General features: G+C 38.2%; 1 protein-coding gene across 11 annotated transcripts; it reads left to right on the top strand.

Annotated features, from left to right (window-relative positions):
• The first annotated feature begins 31 nt into the window (after positions 1-31).
• Positions 32-27,818, top strand: POC5 (POC5 centriolar protein). 11 transcript variants are annotated; one of them, XM_086868922.1, is made up of 13 exons: positions 67-274; positions 4,272-4,365; positions 6,772-6,819; positions 8,726-8,873; positions 15,895-16,076; positions 16,418-16,594; positions 18,809-18,913; positions 19,619-19,798; positions 20,878-21,040; positions 24,256-24,374; positions 25,150-25,263; positions 26,085-26,261; positions 27,668-27,818. In XM_086868922.1, the coding sequence occupies exons 2-13, from the start codon at positions 4,282-4,284 to the stop codon at positions 27,815-27,817; spliced, it is 1,647 nt and encodes a 548-aa protein (XP_086725048.1). In that variant the 5' UTR covers positions 67-274; positions 4,272-4,281; the 3' UTR covers position 27,818. The 11 variants fall into 11 exon arrangements, with proteins under 11 accessions (XP_086725051.1, XP_086725055.1, XP_086725048.1 ...); XM_086868924.1 differs by having other exon boundaries at positions 94-274; positions 4,281-4,365; XM_023943571.2 differs by having other exon boundaries at positions 245-966.
• Positions 27,819-27,960: the final 142 nt, after the last annotated feature.

Raw genomic sequence — 27,960 nt, 5'->3', positions numbered from 1 at the left:
TCCCCGCCCCTCGGCACCACGGGGCGGGACCGCCCCGCGCGCCCCCGCGCCAGCCCCGCCAATCAGCGCACGTCACGAGCAGCCGCCGGGCGGGGCGGGGCTGGCGGCGTGCGCGCCCCCAGCCTGGCGACTCGATTGGCTGTTTTGCCGCCAAGCTGCCCAATCAGAGCGTGCTTTGCAAAGGCACCCTGAGCCTATCGCAGAGGTGGTTCCTCTTCCGCTCCGGCAGTTTGAAACCGTCGGTGCCGGCGGCCGGCGCCGCCGGGGCCCGCAGGTGAGCGGTGGGGGGTGGCCGGGGGCCGCGCCGTCCTTCCCACAGCACCCCTGCGCCTGCCCGGGGACCGCATTGCCGCCCGCAACCCCACCCTGAGTTTCCTGAGGGTGCCAGTGGGTACTCCCTGCCCACTGGTTGGGCTGGTCGCCTCAAAAGCTCTGTATAAGAAAAGAAAAGGAGATTTTCCTGCTCACAATCTATCGTATTCCCAGCTGCCTGACCCCTGTGCCTCCCTGGTTTATGTGGGACACTCAGCGGATTGTCTTTGTTGTCCCCGGCTGCCATGACAGTCGCGGTCTCAACGGTGTCGGCGCTGACGGCGGCAGCTGGGGGGCAGCTGCGGAGCTGCTGCTGTGAGAGAAAAAAGTGTGAGCAGCGCTGCTTTGCGAGGGGGCTCAGCTAAAGGGAACGAATGTCCTGTCTCTGCTGGCAGGCAGCGTAGTTCTAACACTGGCAGTGTCCCCCAGGGTTCAATAATGGGCCCAGAACTTGTTCATCCATTGGATGAGGGGGCAGATGTCTGCTCAGCAGATTGACTGAGAACACAGAGCTGGGAGGAATGGCCAACACCCCGAGTGCTGTGCAGCCCTTCAGAAGGACCTCAGCAGTTTGGAGAGACGGGCAGAGAAGAACCATCTGATATTCAGCAAAGGCAAATGCAGGGTCCTGCACCTGGGGAGGAACAACCCCAGGTACCTTGGGCTGACCTGCTGGGGTGCAGCTCTGCAGAGTAGGACCTGGGGGTCCTGGTGGACAACAAGGTGTCCATGAGCCAGCAGCGTGTCCTGGTGGCCAAGAAGGACAATGGGATCCTGGGGGGCATTAGGAAGAGCATTGCCAGCAGGTCATGGAAGGTGATCCTGCCCCTGTACTCATCCTTGGTGAGGCTACCAGCTGGGTTCCTCAGGACAAGACATGGAACTCCTAGAATGGGTAGCAGAGGCTACAAAGATGATGAGGGGACTAGAGTATCTTTCCTAAGAGGAAAGGCAGGGGGAGCTGGGCCTGTTCAGCCTCAAGAAGAGACAACTGAGAGGAGACCTCATCAATGTCTATAATTATCTAAAGGGAGGGTTCCAAGGTAATGGAGCTGAGCCCTTCCTAGTGGTGCCAAGCAATAGGACAAGAGGTAATGAGGAGAAACTGATACACAGGAAGTTCCACCTGAACATGAGGGGGAACTTCTGTATTGTGCAGGTGGCCATGCACTGGAACAGAGTACTCAGATTGTGGAATCTCCCTCACTGGAGATATTCAAGAATCACTGGGATGCAATCCTGTACCATGTTCTCTAGGATGACCTTGCTTAAGCAGGAAGTTGGACTAGATTACCCACTGTGGTCTGTTCTGACCTTACCCACTACATGATTCTCTTTCCTAGGTGTTGAGTACTCTTATCTGAATGAAGCACTAAATTATTTGGAAAAGCATCACCCTTAGTTAAAAACAAAGCTAAACCCACAAAAACCTGAGCTTAGCTTAATTCATTCAAAATTAATGAGGAGAACGAGGTTGGTGAGTCAGATCAAGGTCTTTATAGTTGCATCCTGTTTCTTAAAAGTAGCAGCGTTACTATTGCAGTTGTATGCTTATGGTTTGGAAGAAACGCTGTTAGCAGAAATCTTTCTTTAATGAAGTCAGACATATTTTGACAGATGCTTGGGCAAGTTTAGAAGAACTTGGTAAGCTTGAAGATGTTCTTCTCACTTGTCTTACACCATATAATGATTTGCAGCTTAGCAAATTAGCCTGTTGACCTAGAGGTGGTGCCTTAATATCCCTTGATTTCTCTTTTAGAAACTTATCCGGTATTTTGTGGTACTTAGTGCTTGTTCACTGAGATCAAAGCTGATAAGTTATTCTTAGGCCGGCTTGGCTGCACAGAGATCTTCTTCTGAAGCTAAGGCACAAAAGGAAAGCATATGCCCAGTGGAAGCAAAGTCAGATTACAAAGTCAAAGAAATACAGAGATTCAGCTCTCCACAGGAAATTCATGTAGCCAGAGCTCAGTTAGACTTGAAGCTGGCCAGTACTGTGGAGGACATAAAAAGTAGTTTTTAAAAATATGTCAGTAATGAAAGGCAATCCAGAAATAACATGAGCCTGTTACATGATGAGGATGGTCACCTCACGAACAGGACTAGACAAGGCAGAGATGAGTTCTGTGCTTCATTGCAACATTGACACCGTTGTTGATCACAGCCAGCATGAGTTCATGAGAAGAAGGTCCTGCCTGAGAAACTTAATTCCCTGTAATGACAAGGTGACCCTCCTCCTTGATCAAAGGAAGCCAGTTGATGTGATCTTTTTGGGTTTCAGTAGAGCTTTTGGTACTGTCTCACAGTATCCTTCTGGACAAAGTATCCAGCACACAGCTGGATAAATGCATCCTGTGATGGGTGAGCAACTGGCTCACAGGTTGGGCACAGAGGTTTACAGTGACTGGGGTGACATCAGACTGGGGACCTGTCACTAGGGGTTTCCACAGGGCTCCACCTTAGGCCTGATGCTTTTCAACATCTGCTTAATTGACTTGGGTGGAGGAATTGAAGGCATGCTAAGTTTGTTGACAATACTGAATTGGGTAGGGCATTTGATTTCCTCAAAGGCAGAAAAGCCACCTGGGACAGGGCTGGATGTATGAGCAAACTGGAAGATGAGAGGCTGTAGAACAGCCCCACTGAAGTGGTCTGGTGGGTCCTGGTGGATAGCAAGCTGAACACAAGTCAGCAGTGTTCTGGCAACCAGGAGGGCCACCTGTGTCCTGGGGACATCAGGCACAGCATCAGCCAGGCAAGGGAGGGTCTCACTTTGAGTGCTGAGTGCCACAGTATAAGAGAGACATTCTGCTATTTGAAAGCATCCAAAGGAGGGCAATGAAGATGGTGAAGGGTCTTAGGGGGAAGTTGTATGAGAACTGACTGAGTTCACTTTAGTTTATCACTTGTGATGAAGGAACCTTTTGAGTTTTAGAAGACCAAAGAGAAGTTGCAGTGATGAGAACTAGATCCACTAGATTGCATGTCAGGGGCATGATCTTAGAGAACTGAAAACAGAAGTCAGGACAGTGGTCTTAGGTTATTGAACAAACTTTTCAATAAAAACCTTTCTTTTCTACTTCCTTGGACTTGTCTGCATTCACATGGGACTCCATGTGCCATCCTGTTTCTCAGAAAAATCAGTAGTTTTGTTCTTTTGAAGTGTACTAAGAAGGGAAGGTATGACAATATTTCTAACTTCTGGCTGCAAATACACATACAGTTCCTGTACGTGCTAGATGGTTGGTGCTTTGTGTTCTTTGCTAATGCACACACATCTTTGGACAGATCCAGGACTTGTAGAGTAGCCAGGATCCACAATTTGAGAAACTATGTAGGAAAGCCTATGAAGTTGACTTTTTAGGATTACAGAAGTATCTTTTGGTATTGAAAGAATTTATCAGCTAAAAGAAGGTAGAGTGCTACTATAGAGCTATTTCATTACATAGAGAGGCTAAAACCAAGGGGATTTATAAGCAATAATTCATGTGAGAGAGGAAAGAAGAAAATTATCAGACCTGGAGGCAACAAAAAAGTCGGAGCTGAGGAAGGTAGTATTTCTTCTGTCATCATACACACGGATATACAGGAATAAAAAGTACAAAGTAAACCTTCATTAGGCTCCATTTTTTGTATTTAAAAAATGTGGTTGGTATATAAGGGCCCAGCAGGAAGTAGGAGGGCCCATCAGGAAGTAGGAAGACGGTAATCATTGAGCCATGACCTTGAGCCATGGGAAATCTCAGCAATTGAAATTGTCTTTATACTGTTTTTTAACATTTTTAATCATTGGCACAGAAATGAGCTTGCCATTCTGAAAGGTATAAAATTATCCATGGCAGAAAGAGCTTTTGTGATGCAGGAAGAATCAGTGTTTAGAATATATGTTTATATATATTATGAATATATGTTTATGTACTGAAACTGAAAAACAAAGTTCAGCTTCTACTGTTTTATAGACTGTGCAGAATGTCATCTGATGAGGAGAAAAGCACAAGTCCAGTTTTGCCAAATGACTTTGTTCAGGACAGTCCTGTTTCTTCAGATCCTCAGGTAGGACAAAGGCAATATAATTTGATTTAGTGTCATGGCATTTTATTTGGCAATGGATAACTGTGAGGAAATCTAACTAAATGTGCATCTATTTTGTATATACAGGAAAATAGTAAAAATGTTAGTGAAAAAAAGCAAAGACCACAAAAAAACTGATGCTAAAATACATTCAGTTAGGGTCCCCTTTTGTGCATTTCACAAGGAATTTCTGTAAAAATTCTTATCTAAACTTTAGAGTTTGATCAGTTACAAGTAAAATAGTAGTTTTCTTACCTTTTTTTTTTCTAGTGTTGTTCTTTGTTTGTGCTAAGTCTTATCAAGAAGCCAGAATTTGACACAGTAAGATAGAAACCCATTATTTTTCAGACATGGAAAGTAACTATATTTTAGGCTTTCCCCATGATGTAGTAAAAACTGATTTTTTTTTAAATGGATTTATTTCCCTTGGAGTAGTAATATGGCTAAGTTAATCACAGAAAGGAAATTGTTGCTTTTTGTTTTGTTTTTTTTCTACTTTCTGCGTCAAATACATCAGGACATGCTGTAACTAATACTGGGATGTTTCCTTTTCTGTGCTCATCATTCTCTCTAGAGGATGCAGTGATCCTGGATAAAGTCTTTGTACCATTCTTTTAAAAGCAGTAGATGTTCATCATTTAATAATTGGTTATTCTGGTTTGAGTAGTATGCTGTGTGGTTTTTTCCCTATGGTAGGATACAGTCAAAATTAAGATAGTTTTGACAATAATATGTTTTGCCAATTGCCTTGTAGAAATGCATCTCCACATTTGTAACCCGGTGAAATGGGCATATACAGCTGCAGCACTGTTTAATTAAGGGGTTTTCTTTTTTTTTTTTTTACCATTTGGATTGACTTGTAACTTTTAAATGACATTTTAGAGGCAATTAATTTCTGCAGCTCATATACTTCTCTGTTTGTGCTTATCTCATGGATAAGTTTTCATAATCTTTTTTTTAGGAATAGTAATGTATCTGTGTTTCCAATGCTTGTGATAGAGAACAAGATAAAAGCATCATGCTGCAAATTTTGAAGGACCAGAATTTTCTGTTACGACCAGGTTGATTATCAAGGAGGCTCTAAGACTACCTTGTAGAGAATGAAAAAAATATACTAATGAGCAACTGGTTTGTGAATGAGATTGTGTCTAGAGAAGAATAGTCTCAGTTGGAAGTGACCTACATCAATCATTGGCCAAACTGCCTGACCGTTTTGTGGCTGACCAAAAGTTAAAGCATCTTATTAGAGGACATTGTGCAAATATCTCTTAAACAGTGACAGGCTCATGGCATCAAACACTCTTCCTAGGGAAGCCCATTCCAGTGTTTGCCCTCTTGGTAAAGAGATGCTTCCTAGTGTCAAATCTGGCACAATCTCCCTGACTCAATTTTGAACCATTCCCATGCATTCCATCACTGGATCCCAGGGAGAAGAGATGGACACCTCTCACTTCCCCTGCTCAGGAAGCCGTACAGAGCAAGGAGGCCCCTCAGCCTCCTTTTCTCCAAACTAGACAAGCCCAAAGCTACCCTGGCAGGAGTTTTTTACTGTTGAAAAAGAACTCTGAGGTGACAGGTGATCAATAGGAATGTTGACAGGGAAGTACTCTACTGTGTTTACGTAATTTTGAAAGGTATTTTGTTCAGTTGAGCCTTTTTGATAATGTGTTGCTTTTAAATAGAGACCGGATTATTACTTTTTCCTTACAAAGAGATCCACTGGCTCTTAGAGAATTTCCATTACTTATAATTGTATAATATAGTATTGTATATAATTATAATATAATATTACAAAACTTTATCCATTCAATCTGTTCTTGCCATATTGTATAGTAACCTTGACTACAATCCTTTGCAGTATCTGTAGATTTTTATTTTAAAATTAGAAAAAAATTATCAAAAAATATCTGATTTTTTTTGTGCCATTTGTTCATTGCATCACTACGGGTTTTTTTCTACAAAACCAAGGCACTAAATAGTCGAAACTCCACTGACCTTCAGATCATAGAACTATATTCCTCTAGTTTTATACATGAACATAATTGTTAGTCATTGACAAAACAGCTTGGAAGTTTTGTTTAACGCAGAACCAAGATAGTAAAGCAAAGACATGTTGTTAATTTTATTTTATTTTGGTTTTATTTTAAATGTACTGGTCAGTATTGTATTCCAGTTGCAGCATATTTGTTATGGAATATTGAAGACTGAGGTGATACACTTAAAGCACTCAGTGTTTCCATACATATTCTCATGGCTGTCTCCAGGATTATTTTTTTTGTGTGTCTACATTTCTGATTACAACTGGGATATGTGCTTTCTTTAGTATTTGCCTTTCAACTTCATTTCAACAGAGTTGTAATATTGCAATTTATAAACATTTATTTCCAGATTTGTCACTGGATGCTGTCTGTTGACACTTACTGTTGGCGCATAAGCGTGCGTATTCCTGTACAGAGTGGATTCTTTGAGTTTTAATAAAGGAGTTAGAACTTGAAAGAAATTTCCCGCCATAACTTGATACGTGTATTTTGAATGCTAGGCATGTCTATAGTAGGACAGATTGTGTGATAATGAATAAATTTGGTGACTCATTGTGGGACACCCACTTGGATCTGACATCTAACCTACTAGGCCCTTCAAATTGACTAAGATAATCATGGAAGCACTTGGATCAGCTCTGTCTGAGAACTAACTTGTTTCTGGAGAGGAATTAGTTTTAAGTTGCTGTTTGGTTAAATGATCTCTTAGAAGACAGAGGTGTGATCTAACATCTTCTGCAGAATCATTTAATTTATATTAGTTAAGGCTAATACTGGCTTTTACTCAGCTGAGATTTTGCTGCAGGGAGCTTTGTATGGTCCGTGACTGAGTAACAGATCTGAAGATACCTGTTTTCTTCTTTTGATATCTTATAACATCTAAACGATATACATTTAGAAAGATATGGCTGTGGAAAAATTGATAACTTGTTGATCTGCAGCTAACTACCTTTTACATGGAATGTGACACACTTACTTATCCAAAAGATACATCACATATTTGTAATTCTATCGCTTGTATACATTTATTTAGTTTTTTACCATGAACATGATTAGAAGATGGGAAATGGACATTTATATGGAAACTGGAATTCAGATAAAATGTACCAAACCTAGCTTCTTAAATTCTCAAATTAGTTGAAACACACAAAAAGATAGAAGTTACACAGAGAGTTTTGAAGTATTATCCTTTTCCCTTGTTAGATGCAAAAATATACTGCATGTAATTGGTACCTTTCATTTCTTGTTTTCACTCTAACTTTCCCCAGGTTAAAGAGGAAATTAATTTTTGAATTCACATTTGGTTCTGAGGTTTCATTAGGATACTTAACACAACTGATGTGAACAGAACAGAACTAATGTGATAATGCTAAGTGAAGAAAAAATAACTGCTAGTGACCTGGTTTAGTATTTTCCAATGAACATTGTTTTCCAAATCTTTAATTAGTAGATTTGATTTGGGTTTAGTATGTAACTGGTACTGGAACTTGTTTAATTAATTACTAGATTGTAGTAATAATACAGACTGTTTACAGACTCACAGTGAATACTAAATACCTTCATCCTGAAAATCTGTTTCATTAGGAGGTTTTTAAAAAATATTAATTGGCTTACTTCGGTGTACAGCATAATGCCACATACCAATTAGATGGATTTATAGCTTCTTAACATGAAAGTGTCTTTCTAACTTATATATACATATTCCATATGCCTGTATAATTTCAAAAATAAATAATATAAGGTGAGAATAATTATATCCACTTTAAACAAAACTGTGTAAAATCAAATCTCTTTTGATGATTGGCTTTGCAACTTCCATCAAAGAAACTGTAATGTTACAGAGTGTGAAGTGTGACTGTGTTCAACAGAATCTTTGTCATGGCTATAAAAACACATATTTTTTCTTTGCAGCACTAGTAGTAGTAATTATGAATAATAATGGTCAATTAATAACTTACATGATCCGGGGCTGGAGTTTTTTTCCAGTTCTTGTTTTAGATGCCAATTACAGTATTCAATGCTGGCATCTGGCAGAGTCTGTCTGTGCAACAATTGCAGTGCATATAGTTGTAATCAGAAGGAATGTGAACATTAAACAGGAGAAAGTTCAATTATTATAGTCATTGTAGGAAAACTGCTCACTTTTGCAACTTTAAGGGAAATCCACTTAGTTTTCACCATAATAATAAAAAGAAGCCTCTCAAAATCATAGAAAAAAATTAATTTGCACTTCTTCTTACATATGCCTATTTTTAAAAAATGTAATTGTAGTTTTGTAATTCTTTGTCACCACTTTGCAACAGGATGAATATGAAGAGCTGTTTCGTTATACTGTAGTGACTCCGAAGTTTGAGCAGTGTGTCTCGAAGTTACCAGAGCCTGCATCAGAGCAGAGACTGCCTGACAGAGTTTCAAGAGTAACAGATGATACCGATCACCATAAGACTCCAGGTACTACCACCAAGTCTATGTGTTGAGCTTACAAGAGCAATGATACAACTTTTGTGACTTACATTTTTTAATAGCTTCAGTTTGAAAAATATATGTACAAAATGTAATACACATTTGTAGTACATTTGCATTTTGCACAACAAGAAATTTAGGAAGGCATATTCCCTGAGGAGTTCTCTTTGGCATCACTTTCAGATGACAGTGTTGATGTGCCGACACTTCTTCATATTTTGTGATGCATATGTTTAAAGATTGTTGATGTAATAACAGAAAAAGGGATATCCTTTCTTACAGTATACTTTGTTGAAATTTGATGGGTAACAGCTGGTGGTGCTCAAGCTTGTACTGCTATGATAGAGAAATGCACATTGGAACAACGATTATTTGGAAAGAGGGATTACCTTAAAAGGGCTTTGTGTATTGGCTGATCATGACACTATATGAATGTCATTCTTGCTCTTTCAGTTCAATCCTTTTATTCTAGTTTTATTTTATTGCTAGGTATTTAGGACTCTAAACTTAATGTCTTGCAATGCATTAGTTACATGGATATTTTTGACTGGGTTTTTTGCTTCTGTCACTACCATTTAGACTGAGAATTTTGCTTTGATTGACAATTTTGCTTTGCTGTTAATTTTTGCTTCAGAAGAAATAGTAAACAATCACACCTGCATTATTTCTTTTCTAGGAAGTTAGGCAAAATCAGAAAAAAATTACTTTAAACTAACTTCTATTCTTTGTCATTCTATTTGATTATAAAAATATTTAGCTATCTTTCTGTCTTCTCTTTTATAATCTTTGTGGATGGCTTTATGTCTACTATTTAGAGGAGCAAGTGACATATTTATATCTTCCAACTTGGAAGTTTAGTCAATACTATCTCTAAGTTTTTAGATTCTGAAGCAACTGCTAGACAATCTGTATGGAAGGATTAAGGCTGCAGGAGATAGCAAATGGTAGGTGATGGCAGCTATGTAATGAACCTTTAGCCCTTCTGTCCATCAAATCCTGCTTAGCTGCTGCTCTCACCTTGACCTCATGGCACCAGTCCCAGGATACACCAGGCCTTAGGAAGGTCTGTGTGTTAGCCAAAATCTGAGCAGGACTTGGATGAGCAGTTATGGCAGGAGCAGAATGTCTGCAGTACACAGATCACAGTGCAGGTCTGCCTGCTGTTGCTGATCTCTGTATATGAACGACCATGACACAAGCTGTCCCCTGTTGCTCCGACAGTCTGTGTGGGTTAAAGCCAGCTGTAGTTAGTTTTGCTAGTTGCTTAGTTTTTATACTGTGCTGGCTCAAGACATCCTTGTATGGCTTGCACAGAAATGCATAGAGTTCACAATTAATTAAGGCCACTTGCACAAGCAGTTGATTCACTCAACTGGTTCAGCCTTTTATGAAAAACAGAGGCCACCCAAAGCCCCTTCCTGTGTTGAGATAACTTCAGCTTTCTTTAAAACAACCATGGTCACTCACTGTACTCTTCCCAGAGCTCCGTGAGCCGAAGGCTTATCTCCTCTGAACGTTCTTCCATTGTAGATCTGTCACATCACAAGTCACATATTGCCATGATTCAAGTACACTTGTAAAACGCTTCATTTATAAAGCCGTTAATATAAGCTGCCAGAGCTGTTTCTCAACCTGAGTTGGTGTTCTTAAAAGAGCAGTAGAAAATTTCAAACCCAGCTATGTGGAACTGTATTATGGAGCAAATTCTAATTTGGGTACTGTCCTCAGTGCTCTCTCTGCTTAGTGTTTTGTCTCCCAGTTTGAGTGGAATATTGTTTTATAAAGGAATTTTTGTGATGTGTAATAGTTCTGCTCATGAGAAAGAATATCAGAATCAAAGCACTAGACTCTTGTGGTTTTCTGGTACATGCCTGTATACTCTATTGTCTGTCATATTTGTCTGAAGAGAAAGTTGTAGCCAGCCACCCAATCTCCTGTCTCTCTTTAACTCTTTCAGATGGATTATGCTATTTTTAATATTGTTTGGGGGGTATTGGGTTTGCATGGCCAAACTTTGGTAGTGGGGGTGCTACAGGGGTAACTTCTGTAAGAAGTTGTCAGAAGCTTCCTCCATGTCCAACACAGCCAGTCCCTGGCAGCTCCAAAGGATGGACATACTGCTGGCCAAGGCTGAGCCAAGCAGAAGTGATGGTAAGATCTCTGTGCTAAGAGATCTGAGAAAAAAAAAAGTTATTGCACAGTTGTAATCGTGACCACAGGAAAACAGAGTGAGAACATGCAAGAGGAACAGCTCTGTACACACCAAAGTCAGTGGAGAAGCAGGGGCAGGCAGTGCTCCAGGCACTGGAGCTGGGATTCTCCTGCAGCCCATGGTACAGACCATGGTGAGACAGCAGTGCCCCTGCAGCACATGGAGACCAGTGGCAGTGCAGGGATCCACCTGCAGCCCATGGAAGAGACCCACCTGGAGCAGGTGGATGTCTGAGAAGGGGCTGTGACCTCTTGGGAAGCTCACACTGGAGCAGGGACACGCAGACCCATGGAGAATGGAGCCCACACTGGAGCAGGTTTTCTGGTAGGACTTGTGACATCGTGGGGGACCCACAGTGGAGCTGCCTGTCCTCAGAGGACTGCACCCCATGGGAGAGTGAGCCACACTGCAGCAGTTCACAGAGAGCTGTTGCCCATGGGATGGACTCATGTTGGAGAAGTTCATGGAGAAGTGTCTCCCATGGGAGGGACCCTGCACGTTGCAGCAGGGGAAAGACTCCTCTGTGAGCAGGAGTAACGTGTGAGGAACTGATCATAACCCCCATTCCCTGTCTCTGTGTGCCAGTGGGGGAGGAGGTAGAGGTGAGAAGGAGGGAGAGATGCAGGAAATTTTACTTCTTGTCCTGCTCTCATTTTTTTCAGTGAAAAATTCAATTAATATCTCTAATTAGAGCCTGCTTAGCCCATGATGGTATTTCATGAGTGATCTCTCCCAGTCCTTACCTCAACCCATGAACCCTTCATTATATTTTCTCTCCCCTGTCCAGCTGCAGAGGGGAGTGGGAGAGCAGCTTTGGTGGCTGCCTGGCATCCAGCCACAGTCAACCCACTCCATGGGGCTAAACATGTATGGGCTATCAGGTCTTTGTTTGTTTTTATGGCCACAGAAGTGAGAGGACAAAATCCCATTCCCTTGGTTGCTTCTCTTGAAATATTTGAACAGTGGTATCTTTTTAATACGCCTGGTGTTATCAAGCTAGAATTGTCATTTGCAAGCTCTTGTTAATTGTCATGGAGCAGGGGAAAGAAATAGAAATACTTGATGCTGATCAAAATTTTGCATTGTAGTTTTCATTAAAAGAGTTGTATTGCTGATGGCAAGGAGCCACTCAGATATTTATTATCTTTTCAGAAGGCAGCACCCTGCAAAATACAATTTCTCTGTTATTTTCAAAATGGAAAAAAAAAGAGTGATTAAAGGCAGTAAAAAAGGTGCTTCTGAACTTCCCAGAGAGCAAAAGAGACAAGAGTAGTATTTGCAAAGACTCATCCTGCTTCTGTCAATTACATGCTATAAACAAGTTTCCTTTGCTTTGCTCCTTTATCAAAATACGTGTTTGATGTTCAAAATATCACTATGTCTTCTCAGTCTGGGAGAGAGATGGGTTATGCTTCCTTGAGACAGAGCTTGAAACAATTTAGTTGTAAAAAAGTTATTTCAACTTTGAGGAAAAGATCTGATCACAATATTGAACTCTTCTATATAATCACTAGTACTGATTGATGGTGATTACGTATTGAAGTAGTGTTGACCACAGTGCTAATGGCCACAGAATACTTTGTTTTTTTAATTATGGTAATAACAAGACTTTGAATGAACAGTGAGAAAATTGTTAAATTCAAATTTAATACTCTAATGCTTAAATTCAAGCTTAATACCATACCTCTAATGCTGATCAGGTGGGATTGTTTTTCAGGTTGTTTCTGTAGTACAGTTACTTTTTTTATTGAACTCCATTCTTTTGGCACTGCTTCCTTGTTCATAGTAAAAATCAGACATTTTGACATTTGGCTCTAATTCTGCTACTTTGTTAAAATAACAAAATCATAAATTATTAGGTTAGTGTTCTGTAACTGTAAACCAAAATGAATGAATGTGCTGAGCATGGAGTTAAAACCTGAAAGTTTGCTCTTCTGCAGAGCTTCTCAAGTTTATAATTTATTTTCCCCTCCTCCATGTGATGGTATTGGAGCCAATAGAGTTTCCAATGGTATGCAATGACTTCTGAAATGAAGTTTTGGTTATGAAGTATTTGGTCTGGATGCTACCATTATGATGGTAGAAGTCTGATTATTGGTAATCTGTATTTGTTGCAGAAAATTTAGGTATACATAGTATCTTCCCTAGCTGCTTTCAGTCAAATAAGAAAAGTAAATGGAGTAAAAATACTCCACTGTTCAATTCAGTTCAATGTCCTAATATTTTTAAACTTTGAAACATAAAACTTAATTTCCTGTTCTTGTTACCAGTTTAGTTGATTAAATTTGAAAATTACTAAAACTGAAGCAGTAAATTATTTCTTGCAGAGATGTGCAATGATGACTCATACTCAGAGACTGGAAAAAATCCTTCTCTTCAGGCCTGCCAGTCCTCAGTATATGTCCATTAGACTTCTTGGAACATTTTAGCAAATTGCTGTACTCAGCTTGGGCCACTAATAGCATGTCACGTGTGAGAGCAGTCTGTCAGAGCTTATTTACTTAATAAAGGCAGAAAGGGTCGGATACTAGAGCAACACAGAAAAACCCAACAGTAGTAACAGACATCTGGATAAACAGCTAATTTCATTACCTCCATCTAGAGATTTGTTGCAGTAAATGTGTGTAGAGTTTATTTAATAAAGTACATTTCTATACTTCTCATATCCAAATGATTCCAATATCCTTGATACCTTGGTGCACTGCAACTGAATGACATATAATTCTATGGAAGGAACAGAGGTGACAGGAGAGCATTAGATACAAGAATTAAATTAATAAGTGTACAACTAGAAAATTATGGCAATGCTGGAAGGCCAAGATGAATTTCATAAGATGATGTAACATGTAACAGATATACTTGGTGGATTCAGTAAAGATACGACACATCCTATGCTAAAAGAGAGAAATGAAAGCTGTTCTAGAATAATCTGTTCATAGGGAGAATTAAGGAGAACAGAATGATGAACTAGTAGCAGTGTGATTCTCAGGCTTTGGCAGATGTCAGTCTATTTTAATATTCTGTTTTGATCAATACATTTTGTTTTGTTGGGTTGTTTTTTGGTTTTGTTTTGGTTTTTTTTGGAAGGTATCTTAGAAACTGTGCTGTATTGGTTGGATATCTTCATAATCTAACCGAGCGGTAAAAGTTAAAAATAAAAACAAAATGTCCTGCATTTCATGTCACAACAGAAGGAAGGAGTGGCATGCAGGAATGGGGAAAAGTGGTGAAGGAGAGAACTGTGAATATTTGACAATGGTAACAGTGCCAAATAATTTTATTGTCAGATGCCAGCCAGATTCTTCGTCACAGAAATTAGATGCATTTCAAGTAATCTGGATCATCTGTCTGGCATGTCACATATTTTGGAGATTTTTACAAGCAACAAGTATTCAAATTCTGCCACTACCTTACCAATACTTCTGTCATTTTTAAGGGAAACAATGACAAAAAGCTAAAGCCTGATTTTAATATACTCTGTGATGGGGATTAATCTCTTTGTGGTCTTTTGCCTCTGTAATAGGGTAGGGCATTTAGTCTACAGAAATGGTGTGTTAGATGGCACTCCTTTAGCTCAAGCTGGTGTTAATTTCATGATGTGTGGTTGTGTATTACCTTGAGAGAAATATCAAAAAGTAGTTGTAACTGCCTCTGCATTCCTTATTTCCTTTTGTTTTGGAGCATGAGTGCAGCAGTTTTATGGCAGGGAGTGTCAGCCAGACAGCTCTTCTCATTTCCTTAGAAAAGGTGAACTAACAGTAAAAATAACTGTAAAAGAGTATCAACCTTAAATAAATTAGAAACACACTTTCCTAGTGTCCACTGAAGATCCTGTTTTGTGACAGACGAGCTTATCTCTTCTAGGCTGAACCAAAAAATAGTACCTATCAGACAATATTTGTTTTCAGAAATGAAGACTAAAATGTTGGAGGTTTCATCTTTTTATGAAAAAAGAGGTTTTTTTTAAAGTTGTCGTGTTTGTTCTTATTAGCAGAAATCTGCTAATGCCTCTTCTTTCTAATTTTCTTTTATTCAATTGTCAACTCAAATAACAATTTTTTTGTAAGGAGTAACTAATTTTAAAACAATATTTTACTTCCCAAGTTTACTTAAATATTAACTTTATTCTCGGCTCAAATGCATGCAAACTAGCTTTTGGGGAGAGATTAACTTTTATTGCAGTGGTTCCTAGCCACAGCTCCTGAAAGTGAGGATTTAATGTGTAAGGCATTATATAAATTCATGGTAGATACTTCCTTTCTCAAATTGCTTGAACTCTAATTAGATGAACAAATTGAAGGATTTAAGAAAAATGGATGTGGGTACATATTAACATGGAAATATATCCACAGGCTACTTTGTGAATTCATAAAGGAACACCACAGACCTCAGGTGTTTACAGGCTCATTGAAGAAAAAGGCAACAGTTAGTAGATTGTTGACCTGAGATGTTAATTGTCAAGAAGCCTTTACGTAGAGATGTTATTTCTGACTGTATTTTTGGCACTCGGTTAACTTATATTAAAATAGAGTATCTTAATATAAGTTAAATACAGTATCTTAAGGGAGCAGCACTTTTTAATTTATTAATGTTACAGTAGGATTGTCAGTTTAAATATGTGTCCAGGAAGCATGTATTAGAATTGGATTGGTTTTTCTAATGTGGAGAAAGGAGATTTCTGGTGTCATAAATATTTTATTTCCTTTTTACCAAAGCCTGTCTTATGACTTCCATTCAGAATGTGGACCAGTTAGCCTTTCCAGAGTGTCAGTCCTTATTCTCTTGTTTCATTTTCAGTCTTGACATCAGTGAAACAGGCTGGTATGGAACAACCTGCTTTTTCAGAAGCAACTTCTTTTCAAGGATCCACACATGGTCCAAGAGAAGTCAGCAAAACCATAGTGACCGAATTAACTTTACCAGATGAAAAAGTCACTCAAATAGAAAATATTCTTGATCTCTGGAGTGGAAGTCTTAAGGTATTTATATTGTATGGAATCATTAAAAGCATCCACAGATATCATGCAGATGCAGTGTGATTGCTGGGAGAATGGTGCATTTTGTTGTTTTTGCATATTGCACATAAGCATAGGTAGCATAGAATATCTTGTTTCAAAAACTTTGGAATAACTGTCTCCATTAGGGATGTTCCAACATAATGATTCAATAGTTCATTGTGTCATCTCTTTACAGCCTGTTTAATGAAGGTATCTCTGTAAATATGTCTCTTTGATTTTGCTAAGTGTTTTAAGATTAAAATAATAGAGAGGAGGGAATAATTTAAACTCATTGCATTACTGTCATCCTTTCAACTTTTCAGACAAATATTCTGACTGAACTGAAAAACTGGAAACTTGATTTGATTCAACAGCACAAGCTTCAAATGAAACAAGAGAAAGAGAAACATGCTGCACATTTGAAACAACTGCAGAATGAGATGGAAAACTTAAAGGAGTTGCTTCATACTTACGAAATCTCTGTTAGGAGGAAAGATGAGGTAGTAACTCAATTTCATATTTTAACAGTTCCTCTCTGTTTAAAAATATCCACATCTTTTGGTCCATCTCTTTGAACAATATATTTTTTGAAGCAAATGACAAAGAAGGAAATAATATATTCAGACTATATAGTAGAAAAATAATTATTGTTGTTGACAGGGTTGTCTGTACTAACAGTGAAAACACATTATATATGCATACTTTGCATTGTTTGCTTCTTAAATCTAGAGTCTACTCTTGTTTCTTATTTGTTTCATAAAGATCACACAGGCTTAGGTGAGCCTATTAGCTGTCACACTTTAAAAGCCTCTAACTTTTCAACTATTGCATCTGATTTCCTCAATTTTAAATGGGCAGCAGTCTTGTAAATGTTGAAGAGCCTCTATTTTATTCTTAGGAATACTACATTTATATATTTACTTAAGACTGGACATTTGAGAGTCCCTGGTTTACACTTTCCTGCTGTCAATAGTGTAAACAACTTCAAAATTAACTGGAACTGTGAATGTGGATGTAAAATCTTGGCAGTTTTGCAATCACATAACATAACATTGGGTCTTCTTACTGCTAGCCTGAACATTTAACCTATTACTTGAGAACACTTAATGGAGTTTGGGTTTCTAATTCCTACTTACATTTTCAAAAAACATACATTGCAGGAGTTAAAATATGAATAATATGGTGTTGTGTATCCATTTGGAAAACAGACTAATCTTACAGACCAAGCAAATATAAATGTTGTAACATTACAGTAACAGAATTAGTCTTGTACAATGTAAAGTAGTACCTATGTGCATGGTTATTTCAACCTATATCTTTCAAACATCTAATTCTGCTGGATATCATTGTATGGCAGTTATACTTAATGTGCCATAATTCTCAATGATACCTTGAAAGCTCTATTTTGTTTTCTGCTGCCAAAGAAATCATTTTTTCAGCCAATTTTATAGTTCTAACAAGAAATAATAATAAATAAATAAATAAATTTAATAGAAAACTATTATTGCTGCCACCTGAATGGAAGGTGGCTGTGCTCCCATGCATTCATATGTCACTCCATAATTACAGAAACTGCTGTATCCTGATGTGGACATAAACCGGGGTCCACCAGCCTCACAAATATTACTAGTATTAAAGATTCTTATTTCACATTGTAAATCTCAGCTGCTTTTAATTTACAAAAATGTACTTATTAACAAAAATAGACTTAGGCTAAGACTTCTAGTGGGTGGCAGCATGTATGCAGCATTGAAAATTGATTTTTTTGACACTTTTTCAACAAAAGTAATTAATATATCAGTTTGCTTTCTATTTTAATTTCAAGTATTCATTCCACTGAGGTATGTTCAATGATTATTACTTGTAACAAATACAATATAATGTTAACATATGCTACCATGTATTATTATAAAATGTTGTTCTTGACAATATTTATGCAGTAGTTAAAATAACTTTACATTATTCCCCAAAGTCCCAAGATAGATCACTACTGACACTTGGAGTTGCTCATATGTGGCTGATGGCAGAATCTAGCTTAAGAATTTAGGCAGAAATATGAAGTAATATTCAGATTTGCAGTACCAAATTTCTATGGTTTAATTATTAATTGGGGAACTTCAGCTGTTTATGTGTACTCATTAAATTTAGAGATTGCTGGTAAAAGTCCCCAGTTGCAGTCTCTATCCAGTACTCTGTCTTACCTCTCAAATGTTTTAATTGCTAAGGGCCTATAGAATATCTTTCATGAGAATTTCTGAAGAGAGTAACAATTCTTAATAAGATTTTTAATAAGCAACAACCTAGCTTGTTTATTCTGTTCAGACAAGTAAAACAAACTTCTAATATAAATGTTTCTGATTTATCAAAATTCTCTTTGAAACAAGAGATTCTTCTGATGTTATGCTACAGTAACATTTAATTATGAGAAAATAGCTCAGAAACCAGCAAATGTAGGAGGAAATAACAATTCAGTTGAACTTCTCCTAAAGCTACACAATGGAAGTGTCACAATCTGAGTGTTGAAGTCACAGGAATTTTACTTCTGATTTGAACTCTGATTATTGTGTCTTAGTTGATTAGAGTAAGGGGAAGTTTCAGTAGAAAGCATCTGTTAAAAGCAAGTGCTTTAAGTGAAAAATAACTGACAAAGTACATTCTATTTGACCTTACAACGATCACAGCTATTTTAATAGTGTTAATAAATATTTTTGCAGGTAATTACTAACTTAACCCAAGCATTAGAAAAGCAAACGGACAGAGTAGAGTTGATGAGAAAGTTTACACTCTGGAGGATTCAGCATGTTAAAGCCAAACAAGAGGTATGTGCACAAAATCAAAATGCAATGAAAATGAAACCTCTGAACTCAAGAGCCAGAGCTGCTGCAGTTCCTGTTAGAGTTTGAAGAAATTATGGTGTTTCTATTTTGATGTGTTTGACAGTGTCAAGCAGTTTGAAAAGATCAGCTCTAAAAAGAGCGTTGCTGTTAGAATACTCTCTGGAATGGGGAGAAAGCAGTGTCTGCTGACGATTTTGATACAGAGTTGAATAGTAGGGTTGTTTTAAGGTAATTTTTTAAACAGTTTGTAAGTCTAAATATATTCAAAAGGTAAGTGTTTTAAACTAACTATCTGCAATCTTTTTGACTGCAAGTTTTGTATGATTCCTGCAGTGAATCCAAATGTGCCACATATCCAGCAAATGGCTTCACACATCTCTTTACATTGTATGTGAGGTTGTTGTTTGAGTGTCATTAAACTAAGAGTAAGACCACAGTTATGTGTAGCCTGGGAGTTCACAAGCATGGTTTCTCGTGGTGGGGTTGGTAATGTGCCATGGCACATGTGCAGAGGCAGCACTGAGCTGCTGCTGCTTGTGTAAGACTTCACTGCAGGACCTGTAACTCACTTAAGAGGTTTCTGCTGTGGTCTATGTAATAAACTGTAAAACAATCATCCACAGTGGAGTACCAGATTTTTTATCAAGCCTGAACTTTCATATGATGTGGTTGTATTTACTTCCTAAGGAATATGCAGTTAGAATGGCAGATGCACATTTCCGTACAGCTTTGATGAAAAAAGTGTGGGCAGCATGGCGCTCTCTTAGTGAAGAAAGATGGAAAGACAAAGTAGCAAAAGCCTGTCAGTTAAGGGCAGAAGATGTCTGTGTTCAGCTCACCAATGATTATGAAGCCAAAATTGCAGAGGTAAAATCAATTTTTTTTCCCTCTTTTGCTCTTTGACTCTCAATCCCTGTCCCTCCAAATATCTCTTTCTCAGCAAACCTAACAAACGTATTTTCCAGCAGAACAGGGCTCCCTGTTCTGTGGGAAGACGTGAATGGATCTAAGATCTCTGTTATGTTTCCAGACATAACTTTTTTCCCTGCATCTGATATAAAATGTTGCCAATCTGCATGCACAGATGACATAAATTTAGCTTTCCTGAAACTAGGCACATTTATGTTTGCCTACCAATGGGAATGCCATTTGTTTTCTAACAACATCCTGTTAGTATGGGCTATGCATTTTGAGATCTTAATGAAGAAGACAATGGCAAGAGAAGACCATTATTACTTTGAATGATCATAATGAGTACAATATTTTTTTCTGTAATAGCTACTCTGTTAAAGGCTGAAATTAAGTTTGATTTTTCTTTAGCTTGCTGATTAAGCTTGTTAAAGAATTTTCAGAGCTAAAGGTGAAATTGTCAGCTGTGTATTGGTGCATGCTAAGTAATCAGTTTTAAAATACAACTTTTAAGAGATTTGTATTTCAGCAAGAAATTAAACCTAGAATTTTAAAAACAGGTTTGCCAAATGTGTCTCAGGAGAACAAAAACCATAAGTAACAACTTGCTCTGTTCTCAGCATTTTTAGTTTTTTACAGTATCTAGAGAAGAACTGGTGATGAAAATTTACCCTTATAGTTAAATAATTGTCTGAGAATGCTTGCTCTTCTGTTGAATGAGCCCATGTTTCTGCAGAGATCTGGGTTGTGCCAGATGCCAATTTCTAAAAGACAAAAGTTTGCAAAATATATTTCTGCATAGGTCGAGTCTGACGGTCCTTTTCAATAGTCTTGTCTTTGATACACTCTACTATTAATATTGTGCTGTACTACCAAGAAACTTCAATGAGCTGTTCATCTCTGGTGAAGCAGAGATTTTCAAGTGAAAAATTCTGTATTTTTAAATATAATAAATGATTTTGAAAGTTAATTGATGAATATGTTTGTAGATTGCATTAAGAAATAAGAGAGACCTGTTTCCTCATTCTGTTTCATAGTTAACTGCTGCTTTGGAACAGACAAAAGCTGAGATTCTGCGACTGCATAGTGAAAGAGATCAGTATGAAGAGACCATGAAGAAAGCCTTTATGCGTGGTGTATGTGCTTTGAATCTGGAAGCAATGAGCATGTTCCAAGGCAAGGACAGTAGGCCGGAGCCTGGTTAGTATGAATAGCAAGTTTAATCTGGTAGTGTGTGTGTATTTTTGTTGGATTTGTTTGGGATTTTTTTGTTTGTTTGTTTTTTCTCTTTTTTTTTTTTTTTAAATTTGAGAATTTTTGGCCATACGGAGTTTATTAAACTCTCAGTGCTTTAGAATAAAGCAGTAGTCCAGCTGAATATGTTGAGAAATACTCAGGTGCTGGACTTCATACTGCTTCATACTGCTGTAGCTGAAAGGAGGAACGTGTTCTCTTCATCCCGCATTGCTGGGAGAGGGATAACATGCAGCTGAAGGCAGAACAAGAAGTGAGAGGTGGCAAATTTCTTAAAATACGAGGTTATGGAGCAGTGAAGATGAAATCCTGAAAATTTCTTTATGCTCTGGAATCTCAGCGTACAATGAATCAGCTTTTCCCAGACAGCTCTTCCTTCTCTCTTAATCTTGCTTTTGAATGTAAAAAGGGCAAGCAGATCTCCCAGGTTCTGTATTTAGTAGTAACTCCATGCCAGAACAGGAAGCACCAGTCTATTTTTATCAGCAGCATACCCGTAAAACCTGTGCAGCTACACAGGGAAGAGCTGCACGTGCTTACGGATGTAATGAAATCACTCCCTCGGAGTGAGGCAATCCGTAGCAGTGGGAACATAATCATGCTGGTACAGCAACCTACGTTAAAGAGAAAATAGCTGCAGGAGTGCCACAGCTATACGTGTGGCTCGACAGCCAGCTGAACTGAAAGCAGTTGTTAATGGCCTTAGACAAGTAACTTCCATTGCTAAATTAAACAATCTTGCACAGAAGTTTCTGAACTACTTTAGAGGAATTGTTCACTAAAAAAGGTAGATAGGAAAAGGAAATAAAAACCTGAATATGTAAGAGGATACTTACCTGAGCAGCTGTCTAAGCCTGTAAAACGTAAGTGCTTAATGTGTAAAACTTATTTGTGCTTAATAGTAGCATGTGTACTTAAGAAATTAATATGAAATTAGCTAAGTGTAGTACCTGTGTGCTAGTAAAAATTTAGGATCAGTATTTGTAGAAGTTTAAGAATGAATGATTTTTTGAAGATCTTGAGTTTGGGAATAAAATTACAGGGCATTTCCCAAGTATTTTATTTATCACCATGTTACTAATAAAGAATTATTCTATCTTGAAGCATTATCTTTTATTTGTTTGTTTATTGTTTTCAAAAACATGCAGCAGAGACAACAGGTCTCCCTGATAATGAAGGGTAATTGGTGTGAAAGCATTGTTTTTGTATACCTATAAAAATAAGAGTAAGTAGTAAGGAAATGAGGAAAACCGAGCTCTAGCATAGTTGTGACCAGCCCTCGAGTTTCATGGACCAAAGATTTTGCTTGATTCCTACTAAGAAGCTGGAACTAATACTCTACACCAGCACATCTACAGATTTTGCTGTGCTGGATGTTAGAGTACCTGTAGCTCATTTTATTGTGTGCCCACTATTATGCTTTTTTTATCAGGCTGCATAACATCTTACAGACTCTGTGAGAGTCCTTGGTCCCAAGTAGGTCATCAGGTTCCACCACCTCTGATACCACCTTCTCCCCTGCCCCAGGCATACTATATTTTTCTTACAGCCAGATGGTGGTTTTAATGAAGTTACATAATTATTTAATATGTTTGATCAACCACTGATCTTCATTCTCAAGGTAGAACAGTTATCAGGACACTGGAGGACTGCAAACATCAGAGAAGATGATTGTGATGTGTTTCTAGTCTTTTAATCTGTGGACCTCAAAACTTACATGTGCCAGAATCTGTCAGCAATTATAAATTTATATGAACACTGCAGTGCCACCTACTGTAATTGGATATAAAAAGCAGAATTTCACCCCTTTACAAGTTTATTATTAGGTTATTTTAATATATAATTAATAGACACACAATCTACAGGTAAAATACATATCTCATTATAATGTATTTATTAATAGTGTGCATGTATCACAACCTTAATGGCTTCATAATATTTAGTGTTAATGGAGTTAAAGTTATCTGCCTCATTTGCTGACTTTTTTTTTAATTAATAGTATATTAAGATTATTTTAACCTATTTATATATTCAAAGGAACACTGAAGCCGCAGAAATTCATAACTTTTGCTTATAAAAATCCTAGCACTGTTTTTCTTCAGTAACATGAATCAGATCTGACTGGTCCATTACTGCATTGGTCTAGTCTGTGATTAACCTTAATGTGTGTGTACACTCATAAATATGTACAAAATGCATATTCTGGCATGCTTTTACTCGTGATGTCTACAAGTATTGCACAGACTTGAAGCACTTTCTTTTTATTTTTCCTGCTTATTTCAGCTAATGAAAAAACACAAACACAATTACCACATGGTGTCACTCTAGTTCCTGGAATGAGCAAATTTCTTTTGTCCTGGAACTCCTGCTAGCATCAGCTTCTTCAGAAACAGGAGACTAAATAAGAATACCTCTCTCTCCTTCCTTTAAGGAAGTCTGTATTCTAAAAGGAAAAGACTGGAAGTGTTTAGAAAAGAGACTGGGCTTATGTCTGCAGATCTGGCATCCCTAGTGATGCCATTTATGTCACAATGTGGGATAAAAGTATCCCAGATGGATTTTGTTCAAGTTTATGCTTGCCAACCTACCTTGGTGAGGGGAGGTGAGAGCTATAGGGTGCCTGTAGATTGTCCCAGCCCTACAGCCAGGATGAGGCCACTGTCCAGCAATTTTATGTGGGGATGAGATGCTGCTGCTAATGCGTAACATTTTATTTTACTGCCAGTAAGCTCCTTTAAGGATCTTGTGCCCTCACAGAAGTCCAGTATGAACTTTGTGTTTTCCTGTCTAAACTGGATTTTGTCTCTTAGAGCACCTCTTGCACACTGGTTTAAGTTTTGGCAAGCAGTAGGAAGAACCTCAGTTCTTTGCACTACAAGTAGGTGACATGTGCCATGGGGGTACTGAGACATAACAGAGAAACAGGCCCCTTGAAAAACATTTACAAACATCTCAAAAGAGGGTAAAAAGCAGAAATGTTTGTTTATATCTGTCTACCTACCTACCTCTATAAAGAACAGCCTGCTTTTTTTAATTAGATTATACAGAAAGCCCAAAGACATACTAAAATTTTTGTTTTAACTTACCTTCCCCCATATCCCCACCCCTTAGGGTTAGCTAGATCATGTACTTATCCCATTACGTTGTGTTTCTAATAATAGATACAGGAAGCAGGAGAAGTGATAATGCTACCACTGGTGCAGGAAGGCTACCTCCTTCACAATATAGTCAACCTTCACCACCACCTCCACCAACAGCTTCTCTTCACATGGAAAATATGGTAAGCATGTGGCTGGAACAGAATTTTATTTCCAAAAAGAAATTACTTGACTGAGGCTTTTTTGAAGAGAGTCCAGATCTAAAAGGAAATGTGCAGGAGTGTTCAGACTGCACTGTGAAAATGAAGTGACTGGGGCATGGCTGCTGTGGCTTGCTGTACTTTCATTAAGCTCTTTTTTTATTTTAGTGAAAATGCATTAAACTAATTAAGACAAGGTTGCTATAATAAACATCATTTTCTCTCTAAGGTTCTCTCTGGAAAAAAGAGTTGTTAAGAGGGTTTTTTTTAAAAAAAACTGAATTTAATATACTCTGGAAAGATGAAAAGCTGGCTTGACTTCAGACTTCTTTTTTAGGGGTGTAACACATACAGACATTGAGGGAACTCAACTTATTGTACTATCATATCAACTTGGCCAGATCATCCTCTAATAGCCTGGTTGTTTTGGACCTGCCCTGGAGTCATCCTGAAAACTTTGCCACTGTAGAACAGTATCATGCTAGAGAGTAGGTTAGGACAGAGATGATGTGCTTGCCTCTCTCCTGACTTGTCATTCTAATAGTGACAAATGTTATTCACACCATTTCTACAGTTTTTAGACAAGTGATGCTAAATTAGCAATAAACAGTAACACTAAAGAGATAATATCTGCAAAGACATTACAATTAAAAGGCTAATTGGGATAGTCAAAAAACTAACTATCTAAGCAGTAAAACTGTATTTTCTAGAAAGCAGAAGTAATACTCATTCTGTGTAAACTGTGGTTTCATTTCAGTTTTCTAGCCACCTGGCTCATGCAAGCACATCTGAGACTAGACTAGATTCTGATTCTCCAATAATCATTGCTAGCACAACATCAACATCGGGTCTGACATCAACTCAAAAACTGGTAACATGCTAAAGTTATCTTTTTTTCTAATTTTAAGGCATAACCATAACAAATATTAGTTTGGGTATTGTTATTTGTGCATTTCTCAGAGCAATACAGATCTGTAGTTGAGGATATTGACAGAGTTCACATACCAGTATGAAGATGCTAGCTTGCAAATGCTCATTTATGTTACATAAACTCATTTATGCTAGGAGCAGTTTTAAATTCTTTCTGTAGATAGGGCAGTGTGGCAAAATGAAGAATAGAAGTGCAACAGGAACAATTGGCGTTTGACTTGATAACCTTTAGTTATAGAAGGTGCTCTGTCTTGTTATCCCGTTCTTTGAAATTTCTCCCTTATTCTCTTTTCTGTGCTTTGTGCTAAACTGCCCTACTTTCTTTTCCACATTTGACATAGTTTGCTATCAGCTGTCAGAGAAAGTTGCATTATTGTATGCATGAGAGCTTTTTATTATCTGCTATCTCACTGCTAGAAAGGATTTCCACAGTGACAGAAGTACCTTCAGCTGTCACTCAAGCATGCAATCAGCAAGCAAAGCTAAACGATCCATGCTGCTTCATTTTTGTCAAATTAGTCTTACTTCCCTCAGGACAGAAGTAATTTGCTTGAAATGCTATCTCATGAGAGAAAAAAACCAGAGTAATCCTGGTTGCAGCCAGGTGGAGCAAATTCAGTCCTGTGTAATGTAACTGCATTACCTGCAACATTACCTGTTCCATGTGGGCATGTGGCAGATAAAAGTGAGCAGAAGCACTAAAGCATTGCAAATAATGTTTAGAATTTTTTACCAATTAATACTTACACAATTTATTGATAGCCCACAGCAAAAGTAATAACATCTGCACAACAGAAAGCAGGAAGAACAATCACTGCTCGAATCACAGGCCGAGCTGATATGGGACAAAAATCCAGAGCTTCTGGGAGTTTAACAGTGATGGGAGTTGCTCCACCAATGAGTTCAGTCATTGTTGAGAAACATCATCCAGTCACTCAGGTAAATCAGATTACACTTCTTGAAGTATTTTTATTACAACATGTCTGGTAGCAGTTTGGAGAAAAGTTATCTTGTGAAGAGGTATCAGACAAAGCTCAGATTTGAAGCCTATTGAAAACAGCAAACAGTACTTACTGCCTTTGTGTAGAAGGCACTGGTGAGATGTCATGGTTTAACCCCAGGCAGCAGCTCCACACAGCCCCTCACCCACACCCCCACTAGAGAGTTTGGGAAAAGCATCAGAAGGGTAAAAGCTGTAGAACTCATGGGTTGAGAAAAAGGTAGGGAAAGCAAAGGCAGTGCACATAAGCAAAACAAACCAAGGAATTAATCCAGTGCTTCCCATGAGCAGGCAGGTGTTCAGCCATCTCCAGAGAGTCAGGCCCCATAATGCAAAATCGTTACTTGGGAAGAGAAATGACATCACCACGAATGTCCCCCCCCCTTTCCTGCTTCTTGTCCCCACTTCATACACTGAGCTTGGTGCCACATGGTCTGGAATCTCCCTTTGGTCAGTTTGGGTCACCTGTCCTGGCTCTGTCTCCTCCCAACCTCACAAGCACCCCCAGTCCCCTCACCAGTGTGGCAGTACCAAAAGCAGGAAAGGCCCCCATTTCCTGCCATGGCTCACAGTTGTATGGCTTGCTCATAGCTTTCAATAATTGGGCTCCTAAGCAGAAATTAATATTTAAATTGTATGTTCTTAGGAGTTTAGAGATTCAGTGTGGCAATTATTTCATTAAGAACAATTTCTGGATTCGGATTTTGTCATTAGTGTGACAAGGACAGTACCTGAACTACTGTAACAAAAACTGATTTCTAAAAATGTAGATTAATGTGACAGCCCTAGAGATATATTCTGTATACCCATTTTGCAAATAAAAATCTAAGTCTAAGTATTTGTCTTGAGTTAATTTGAGAGGGAAGAGAATTTACCTTGATTAAAAGTAGAATGACTACTGTTTATTACACTAAGGTGGCTAGTTTTATGGGCAGAAAATTAATTCTTGATAAAATAGCAAACCTTTCCTTTTCAAAGGTCTTTCAGAGACTGCCTCATAGCAAATACTTCAAAAGAAAAGTTGTTAGCACTACAGGGAAAATTGTGAACAGTATGGTAAAAAAATAAAACAAACCAACCTTGAAATAAGATTGAGGTGATAAAAGCTCAAGCTACTTAGTTAACTGGAAGTGTAGCACTTTGTATTCTAAAAGGGTATTACAGATAAGAAAGGAAAAAGACTTACTCCTTCCGTTAAATGACCATTTATTTTTTCCTTATTGATAATTGTATTTCAGTTTGCTGGACTGCAGGTCTTTCTTTTTAAACTACAGCTCACCTAGAGCTATTTTAATGTGAATTTTTTGTGCCATTAATTGTTTTGTTGTATCTGGTTACTTTTCAGCAAACAATATCACAAGCCATTGCTGCTAAATATCCTCGAACTGTGCTTCATTCTTCTGGCTCTACCTCTTCAAGACCTGCAGGACAAGCTGGGCGAGTGCTTCAGGGCCAAACTCATACCATTGTTCAGTCAATAAAAGTTGTTGACTGACTGACTGTCTTTCTTACCAGTTGGGGTTTTTATCAAGGTATCTCTTCCTGGTCTTTTCAGATTTGATGCAGTAAGGCCTGCCTAAGGTACATATCATGTTTTTAACCTTTTCTAAAAAAAAGGAAGGTTTTTCTAAGTAAAAA

Source organism: Cyanistes caeruleus, chromosome Z, assembly GCF_971803275.1.
Source record: "Cyanistes caeruleus chromosome Z, bCyaCae1.hap1.1, whole genome shotgun sequence".
Taxonomy (NCBI): Eukaryota; Metazoa; Chordata; class Aves; order Passeriformes; family Paridae; genus Cyanistes; species Cyanistes caeruleus.
Note: the sequence above shows the minus strand (reverse complement) of the source record. Positions and strands in the feature narration are given on the sequence as shown.

What these genes read in the sequence shown, in the direction of transcription:
- POC5 (XM_086868922.1), top strand. Translation starts at nt 4,282, where the DNA reads ATGTCATCTGATGAGGAGAAAAGCACAAGTCCAGTTTTGCCAAATGAC. An exon ending in ATGTTAAAGCCAAACAAGAG is followed by an intron (nt 18,914 to 19,618) that starts GTATGTGCACAA and finishes TTACTTCCTAAG; the next exon opens with GAATATGCAGTTAGAATGGC. An exon ending in AACATCATCCAGTCACTCAG is followed by an intron (nt 26,262 to 27,667) that starts GTAAATCAGATT and finishes GTTACTTTTCAG; the next exon opens with CAAACAATATCACAAGCCAT.